The sequence below is a fragment of the Stylophora pistillata genome, chromosome 6, assembly GCF_964205215.1.
Source record: "Stylophora pistillata chromosome 6, jaStyPist1.2, whole genome shotgun sequence".
Classification (NCBI taxonomy): Eukaryota; Metazoa; Cnidaria; class Anthozoa; order Scleractinia; family Pocilloporidae; genus Stylophora; species Stylophora pistillata.
The window spans coordinates 18,502,747-18,512,074 of NC_142524.1; the positions used below are offsets into that span (position 1 = coordinate 18,502,747).

Genomic DNA, 9,328 nt, shown 5'->3' on the forward strand with positions numbered 1-9,328 from the left:
AGTGATTATTTTCAAGTCAAAATTCATGATTCGGTCTATATGTTCTGGGGAAAGAAGGCTACCATGGTGAGAACATATGATCATGTTTTCTCAACACATAATGCATCATTTGGATTGTCTCGTGTTTCGTTTTTGAAAAGCTTATTCTAAGTAAAAGCAGCAAAACTTTCAAATCGAGCACAATTTCAACCTCGTTCCCAGGGTCTCTCATCTCCCCGCCCCCTGGAGCGAGCGAGGAGAGTAATTTGGTTTTGATCATAGTTTGTTTTGATTGCTACGCTCGCCAGTGGACTAAGGGGAGAGAAATTCCCCCCCCCCCCAAAAAAAACCGCTAATTTGAAGTCTCCTAAAATCTGAAAGACACCTAAACCAGGGTCTCTCCTCGCTCGCTCCAGGGGGGGGGAGGGGGGGAAGATGAGAGACCCCAGGAACGAGGTTGGCATAATTTTGCGCATAGTTTTGAAAAAAAAAAAAAGAATTCGCAGTGGCATAATATGCTACTTTTACTAGCACAATCTGTAGGGGCTTAGGCCCGACCAAATTCATTCATCATTTTATTTTATAGCACGTACCACTCTCAGCTTTAAAACTGAAAAATGTTCTTTTCTGAACACCTTGTACTATGCCAGGGTACTGGTATCACCAACACTTACGGCACCTCTACGATCCTTAATACTTTCAATGCCGCATAACCTTGCATCTGCTTGGTTCTAGGTTATAGTTGTTGTGATCAAATTTAATAGTAACAGATAAACTACAGAACATACTACAGTCTAGGGTCTAGGTAAGATTAATTTCCACTGCTCTCTCGAGTCCAGCAGCTGGTAATTGAAACAAGGTTCTAGGTAAATTCCCACAGATGAGGGCACAAGCCTGTCTACCTAGCTGTTATTTACAAGTTTTAAAACATTGAGTGTGAGACCCAAGAAATTAAATGGATCCAAGCTGTGAGGGGGAGACTAAAACAATGGGGAATCTATTGGACACTCTTCTTACCACTTTCATAAGCTATTTTTTTTCATAAGGCCTAAAATATCACGAGTTAACCTGTCTAATTACACTGGGGCCAAGTCTAAAAAAGGAAATCTTACAGTTTATGTATCCTTTGCGATTAGCCTGTGTACTGCCAACCCTATCCTCCAAAAAATAAACTGGAAGAAGGGTATTTGCTTTGCACTAGAGAAACAATTCTTACTTAATCAAGGTTATCAAATGACAATTCAAAACCACTGTGTGTCCTATATGCTCCTGGTCTTACTATTACCTGTAAAAAGTGTGCAATTTTTTCAATGCCATATTGGTTGATAGTAATTGTTGTAATTTGTTGTAATGTAAATACTCTGGTGAATAAGGGGACAGATTTGCTCTGATTGTTTAGGATTATTACAAAAGTTATTAAAAAACAGAAATCATTTCAAGACGACTACTACACCTTTTTGGATGTTTCTTCTGAAGTAACAAAATGGATGGAAAAGCAGTTGCTCTGGTAATCATCTGTGCATTCACACTCTAACAGTTACTTTCTGTAGGTTCTATTTTCAGGAAGCACATGAATACACAAAATACAAAAAAAACTTCAAGGTAAAATGATATTTTAACTATGCATCCCCTTTTAAGGAGTTAAAACCTTTGCTTAACCTTCTGGATATCACATACAATAATTACATTTATTATCCACCTTCACCAAGTAGAGTACAAAACATCTGCAAATTGAGTACAAATATTTAACAATTACTCACCAAAGTGGTTAAAAGTGGTGGATATTTTAACCTTGCCCTTTTGTGACTCCGTAAATATCTCCCATTTTCATTGATACAAAGGTGTATATATACCACATAGATAAAAAAAAATTAGTTTATTTCTCTCAAAAAATGGTTGGAAACTAAACTCTTGATGCATGTTTCGTCTCATTGGGTTGCCATTCACTTCCAAACAAGTCAATCAGTAAATGTGAAATAAACTATTCACCTGTGTGGTATATTCTAACAAACAAAGTTCAGATTTAGTCAGTTACTACAGCACAACTCATTAAAAAACTCAGCCATACTACACACCAAAATGTCCAAAAATATAAATATAATAACTACAAACACAGACTCTGGGGTGGATCCAGGATTTAGTCAAGGGGGGGTTCGGAGAATTGTTCCCTTCTGAGGGGTTCAAAATTTTGAAAATTAGGTCCTTGAAAACATGATTTCCAGCATTCTGAGGGATAATTTAGGGGGTTCAACCGAACCACCCCTGGATCCGCCCTAGAGACTGAATGCAAATCAGTATGTGGCCTTAAATTGATAAATAAAACTTAAATACATATTTAAGTTAATAATACATTTCTATCAATTTGTAATAAATTATATTAAGTTTTGATTTTAATATTTATACCAAGGGTAGCCTTCATCTCAGACTCATTTTGAGGTTTCCGGCTTTTATGTCAGCTTTGTCTTAAATATTTTAATGGGAAATATGCATTATCAAAATTAATATTCTTATGAATAATAACTTGAAGTTTAAGTATGCATCGCAAGTTTAAAGGAATGAACTATTACCTTCTTAGAACATGTGTTCCATTGCATAAAAGCTTGCCTACCTAGCTGTTTTGTACATGCTTTGAAGCATTGAAAGGAGAAGTCAACAAACAAAGGAACCAAGCAGTGAGGGGAAGACCAAAAACTTAGGAAATCCATTTGACACTCATCTGATCATTTTCACAGGTTATATTTTGTTCCAGCTGATCATTGTTGCTATCACCTTTTCAAGGAGTTGTTGCTTTGGGAAGATAGTCAAATTTACTGGTTGCTTTCCACCATCAACATTAGCTTAGGAGGGTTGAGTTCTTCCCTCAGTCTGTGAACTTTCCTCCTCCTGTGACAAACAAAAAGTCATTCCCATGAGGAACTTTTGTGGAATTTTGGAAAAGTTCCTCTTTGTATCCAAATTGCTCATTTGAGTGATTAGCATCCTGGGAAGGAAAAGACATACCATCTTTTACTGTGGTTTCCTCTGATACCTGAGATGATGCAGGTTTGATAGAATCGTTACCAGTTTGCAAAAATTCAATGCCATGCCAGTTGAAATTTTGTATCTCCTTTGCATCAAGATCGCAATGGTTAGAAGGACCTGTTTCCAGCTGCTCAGCTTCAGAAGGCTGGCATGTCAGCCGTTGGATTTTGCTGCTCAGATATCTATCTTCCCCACTGTAGTATTCCCAATTAAAAAGAAGGCCTCTGTCTTTAAACTCACTTTCATCTGGATCAAGAATCACACTGTTGCTCCTAAGGCTTGGAGCTCCCTCTATACCAGAATCATCATCACTTTCAGGAAGGCAAAACACATTGAAGCTGTGGGATCGCCCAAAAGGCACCTCTTTGTTCAGGTTACTATCTCCCTGGACATGTTCAGGGCTGCTACTTGCACGTGACTTGATAGGGTACGACTTGAGTTTTGCAGTTTCCTTCTGTGTGATGGGTCTTTTATCGAGAATCAGCTCCTTACCTTTAAAGTAAGACAGGACAACAATCCTGTAGGGCTTCACTCTGGCAAAAGGGTTTCCAGTAACTGTGAGATACTTCAGATGGGAAATCAAACATAACTTAGAAATTTCTCTCACAACATGTATTTGATTGTGACTCAGGTTCAATTCAATGAGTCCAGTGAGACAGTCTAATCCACTGACTGTCTCAAGATTGTTGTGGCTGATATCAAGTGACTTAAGGTTTGACAGCTCTCTGGGTAATCCTGTGATGAAGTGGATGTTGTTGTGGGACACATTCAGATATGCAAGGCTTGGGCAGCATAACTGTTGTAGATCCAAATGAATAAATTCATTATGGCTGACATCTAGATTTTGTAATACAGGCAAAAGTTTAAGAGAGGCATCCAACGCTGCCAATTTGTTCTGCGCTACAGTGAGAGTTGTAAGCTGACACCATGGTTGAACAACTATTCGGTTTTGCATCAACCTTGCTGTTGTAACACTTCTCCATGACTCTGCAGGACCCTTCATCTTGGGTGCTTGACGCTTCTCAGCAGCACAATCGACAAGGAGCTCTTTTAAGGTAGTCAAACAGTATCTGGCTGTCACATTTCTAATCTGTGCTTGAACTTTGGACATATTGTTAATGAGTGCCAATGGGCAGCCATCAATTGTCAGACTGCTTAGAGACCTAAACAAGGAAATGTCAAATTCCAAATGACTAGAAAGCTCTTGTGAGCTTGTTGCCTTGTTCAAAATACTGCTAACACACAATGACTTCAGCTGATAGATGAAATCATAAAGATTTCCTAGATCTCCAGAATCTACCTCATCTGCAGCACTTGTCGGTTTTGGTAACTGTAGCTGCCGAGTTAAACAGTAAAGCTGAGTAGGTACCAAAGTGAAACTTTCTCCCTTTGCCAGCACTTCCTCGCCCCTTCGGGATAAATCCTTTGCTAGGGCATTTGTCACCGCTATGACATCGTGCCTTTGAACCTCTAGGAACTCCATAATTTCGGGGGAACTCGACACGTAGGTACTGCTGTTCACTAGTCGTTGCAGGTAATGTTCTAGTGCTGCTTTCCTCTTCTCAATAATTGACAGTGCCATATTTGAAATAAGCTTTTTAGGTGGTAACATATCTTTAGGGATGCCGTAAAGTTTCACTAGTTTTTTGTGGAGTTCATCAAATTCTCTGTACCTCCGAAACACGAACCAGTGATTAGACTTAGTCATCACATCGATTTTGTAAAGTGCGTGTGGTGAAGGATGCGTTCTTTGCCAAACTTCCCTAATGACGACATGTTTAATCGAAGGAGATGAGTCACTTTCGCTTTCAGACCTTAGTCGTCCACGATCCTTTCTCCATAAAGCACTCCCGGCTGGAGGAAGGAAACCTTTCAATGAAGTCATTCCTACCAATTAAAACGAATTATGTACTTTCGTCTAGGTTTCTAGGGGACAAATTCGCCCCATAGTTGTGTTTACATGATTTCTGTACGAGAACAGATCAACTCCCATGATTCTTTTGCATAGCTTTTGTGGTTCACTCAGGCCCAGGCTTTCTCGTCAGCAACCAGAGTATACCCACAATACGTTCTGCAGTAGGTTCATGAATGGCCTCCTCAGCCACAGGGAGAAAGTTTACCTTTGTGGTTATTGGAGGAGGAATCTCTGGAGTTTCCTGTGTAGAATACTTGTCATCGTTGTGCTCAGAAGAAACAATCGCTCTCGTAACAGCTACAGATGTAGTCAAAGCGACTTGCAACGTGAAGAAGTTCGGCAGAACACTAGAGGAATTCGATGTGGAGGAAAGATCAGCTTCTTCACTTTTCGAACAGAGTCCTAATGTTGTAAAGATACAATCAGTTGTCGTCGGTATTCACCCTCAAGGTACGAATTCAAGGTCGCGATATGAAGAAATGTTAAAAAGTACAACAGAAAAATATGTACACGTACGTGTCTTACAGTAAAATGTAAGTTCAAGTTATTCCTTTCGGTCCCACCTACATGTAGTTTAAACATCCTCAACATGTACCTCAAGGAAGACCAAGTAATAGAACAAGTTTTTGGGTCGTTTACATGTGGTTTGCTCAAACGAGCATTCTATCAAATCCTTAATTTATGACTTGCACGTTAATGTGACACTGGTATGAAAACTTTTCATTGAGGATAGAACAGTTTGTACCCGAAGGAAATACATCTAGTTAAGGTGGCTGAACACAGTTTTAGATACCTGTGTTTCTTTCACCATTTTCTTTAAAATTCTTGATTTCTCGGTCGCCAAAACTGGCAGCAAGCAAGTTAAAAACACAAACTTTGTTTTTTTGATAGTTGAGCTGACGTCTGTGCCGTTGCCATGGCGACACAAATAAATATAAATAGGCCTTTAAAATTGGTTTGTTTATTTCTAGAAAATCTAGTCATTAGATTTTCTCTATAATTTGCATGCAACGAGCTCGTAATGATACAAGTTAACACCATTTTGCTAACAATTAATTTTAACAGAGAGATCTTTAATTATCCCTGCTTGAGGTTCCCTCGATTATCTAGAATTTCCTTTGTTAAAAATCAGTTATTTTCAATATTCCAGTTATTTCCTAAAGTATTTTCGTGCCAAATTTCATGAAATTCTAATGTTGTTCTCAAGAAATAGGTGTATTTCTGAGAAAGCAATTTTCCATTCAATCACTATTTTTTGACTTACTAAACGTGCACTGCATTTAACTGGGTTCTTTTGATAACGACGAAAAAGCTGAGAATTACTGGGTTCTTTGCACCATTAACTTTTTTAACATGTCTTTTAAATAAAAGATTAAAGCCCTCAATACACTGTACCAACTACAGAGAAAAATAACACAGATAGTGCGGATACAGTTGAGTAAATAAAATGACTGCTCTATTGACGGCATGCTTGTTTTTTGCAATCCTTGTGTGCGCACTGAATTGCATCAGCAAAAGTGCGCGTGAAAACTGTGTTCAGTCACCTTAATGGTGGCCAAACACAGTTTTTGCGTACGCTTTTGCTGATGCAATTCGCCGCGTGCACAAGAATTGCAAAAAACAAACATGCCCTCAATAGAGTGGTCGTTTTATTTACTCAACACGTATCCACACTATCTGTGCTATTAGGGACTTTAAGCAGTCAGGACAGCAACGCCACGGAAGATGTCGATTAAAAACTGAGATTCTACTTTTCATTAGAATTTCAAAAATGGCTGCATGTGTTTTACCGTCTCATAGGGCGCCAGACCTCAAACTCAACATTACACATAAAAGTAGCGTTGAAATCCAAATATAAATTAAAATAATTTGCCGCTGTGGTTTCGCTTCGCAGACGACACAAATTTTGGTGATTTCATGTTGTTGTTTTGCAAAGGACGGCTAAGAAATGTACAGTTTTAAAACGCACGTGCTGGGGGGTGTGGACAAAATGTGGCCTAGGCCATGGCCTACCCTGTGGCCTACCCTATGGCCTACCTGTGGTCAGATTTTTAAAAGGATAGCATTGCTGGAAACCTTTCAACGTTTTCCTGAGTACTGTCTTACCAACGACTTTCTTCTGCTGTTTTGGCGGCCACATTTCGATGAAAATTTCTTAACCTTCTGATCGAATAAGGAAATCAAGGAACAGAAGCCAGTTAAATGCAACTTTTGGGCAAACATCTTCATATCAGCTCTCCTTTCAAATTAATGCAAAACTGGCCCTTTATTTGGAAAACCAAGTAAAGTTTGCGAAATGGTTACGACAGCGATTCATTCATGCCCCGGGGTGCTTGTTGCAAATTCAATACTCTATAGCACTTGAGGGCACTTAAAAATTGGCCTGGCACGTAATGTTTGCATTTTCTTACCTGGATATGTATGCTCTCCGATATAACGCCATTCATTACATTTTTACACCAGCACTCCACTATATGTTATCAACTGACAGCCTGCATCATAAAGCCGCCATTTTGGATATCCTCTGCGATCACGCAATATTGGCCCCTCCTCTCCCCTCCCCCTTAACCTGCCATTATGGTCGAGTGCTGTGATATTTGCAGCATTCCGTTCCCTCAGATGTTGAAAATCGTGTTAGCGACCTCTTAGTATACCCTTTTCAAAGACAGATAATTGTACACAAGCGTATTCGTTCAACTCTTATTGATTTTATTTTTATATTCTTAAAAATCTAACCACCGGTAGGCCATAGGGTAGGCCATAGGGTAGGCCACAGGGTAGGCCATAGGGTAGGCCATAGGGTAGGCCACAGGGTAGGCCATAGGGTAGGCCATAGGGTAGGCCATAGGGTAGGCCACAGGGTAGGCCACAGGGTAGGCCACAGGGTAGGCCACAGGGTAAGCCATAGGGTAGGCCACAGGGTAGGCCATGGCCTAGGCCAGGTTTTGTCCATACCCCATGCTGGGCTATTGTTCTGCCAATTAGATCTATTGTTTTTCCACGTTCTCGTTGCCGTAGCCGTGGTGGTTTGCTTAAAGTCCCTATTTTTCTTTATAGTTGGCACAGTGTATTGAGGGCTTTAATCTTTTATTACGAAGACGTTAGAAAAGTTAATGATGCAAAGAACCCAGCAATTCTCAGCTTTTTCGTCATTACCGAGAGAACCCAGTGAAATGCAGCGCATGCGAGGCAAGTCAAAAAATTGCGATTGAATGGAAAATTGCTTTCTTGGAAATATGTCTATTTCTTGAGAACCACTGATTAGAATTTCACGAAGTTTGGCACGAAAATACTTTCAATTGGGAAATAAATAACTGGAGTATCGAAAAAAGTTGATTTTTAATGAAGGAAACTCTAGATAATCGAGTGAACCTTCAACAAGGGATAATTAAAGATCTCTGTTAAATTGTTAGCAAAATGGTGTTAACTTGTGAGTATCGTTACAACCTCATTGCATGCAAATTATAAAGAAAAACTGATGACTAGATTTTCTACAAATGAACAAAACTGATTTTAAAGGCCTGTTTATATTTATTAATGTCGCCATGACAATGGGACATATGTCAGCTTAACTATCTAAAAAACAAAGTTTGTGTTGTTAACTTGCTTGCTGCCAGTTTTGGCAACCGAGAGATCAAGGGTTTTAGAGAAAATGGTGAAAGAAACACAGGTATCAAAAACTGTTTTCAGCCACCTTAACATGACCTGAAAGTAACAAGATTGTATCCTACTTAGGGATCTATGACAGAGAAGTTGTCAGAAAAGAAAAGGTTCATGATCTTTGTCCCATTGAAATCAGACTTTGCATGGGTAATCTCTAAAAATTTTACATTATAGTGTTACTACTTTGAACTCAAGAATGCTATGCTGTTAAAATTTCTTTTATATCTGACTGTATTTATTAACTTTAGAGCACAGTATTGTAACAGAGACTGGTAACAAGTATTACTACAGGAAGCTGTGTATCTGTACAGGAGGAACACCGAACCTTATTACCAGACATCCTTGTGTTATTGGCATTAGAGATACAGAGAGTGTACTACATTTGAAGAGCAAGCTCTCTCAGGCTCGTCGAATAGCTATTGTTGGAAATGGAGGAATAGCTTTAGAACTTGTGTAAGTTTGTAGGAATATCACAAGTTTACTCTTTTCTCTTTGAAATTGTTTTCCTTCTATAAGTTTGCCCTCATCAAAATGATTTCTCCCCAACAAATTTCAAGGAGGAGCTCTTTTGAGGTGGTCAGACAGTATCTGGTCGTCAGATTTGTAGATTTTCACCACAGTCCTTTCACTCTCTTAATTTTTCTTGAGACAAACATGTTTCTCCTTAAATGAAGTCATGATATATATTGAATCAACATGCAAACTTCTTGCTGTAACCCACATTTTGGCAAGTAAAACCTGTTAAGTAAC

The 9,328-nt window shown here is 39.0% G+C and overlaps 2 protein-coding genes across 3 annotated transcripts in view; one reads left to right on the top strand and one right to left on the bottom strand.

Annotated features, from left to right (window-relative positions):
• Window positions 1–1,516: 1,516 nt before the first annotated feature.
• LOC111341470 (uncharacterized) lies at window positions 1,517–5,011 on the bottom strand. Its single transcript, XM_022948449.2, is given in 2 exon segments — window positions 1,517–2,877; window positions 2,879–5,011. Coding segments are annotated over 2 exon segments (2,067 nt in total). The 5' UTR covers window positions 4,886–5,011; the 3' UTR covers window positions 1,517–2,817.
• A 39-nt stretch (window positions 5,012–5,050) lies between these two features.
• Window positions 5,051–9,328, top strand: part of LOC111341473 (tRNA ligase complex-associated NAD(P)H dehydrogenase PYROXD1) — a 6,400-nt gene continuing 2,122 nt past the window's right edge. The window contains exons 1-2 of one of the 2 annotated variants that reach the window (XM_088726034.1): window positions 5,051–5,404; window positions 8,827–9,031. In XM_088726034.1, coding sequence (XP_088582160.1) covers window positions 5,089–5,404; window positions 8,827–9,031 — 521 coding nt within the window. In that variant the 5' untranslated portion in view covers window positions 5,051–5,088. The remainder of the gene's footprint in view (window positions 5,405–8,826; window positions 9,032–9,328) is intronic. The other variant, XM_022948452.2, reaches the window with a different exon arrangement.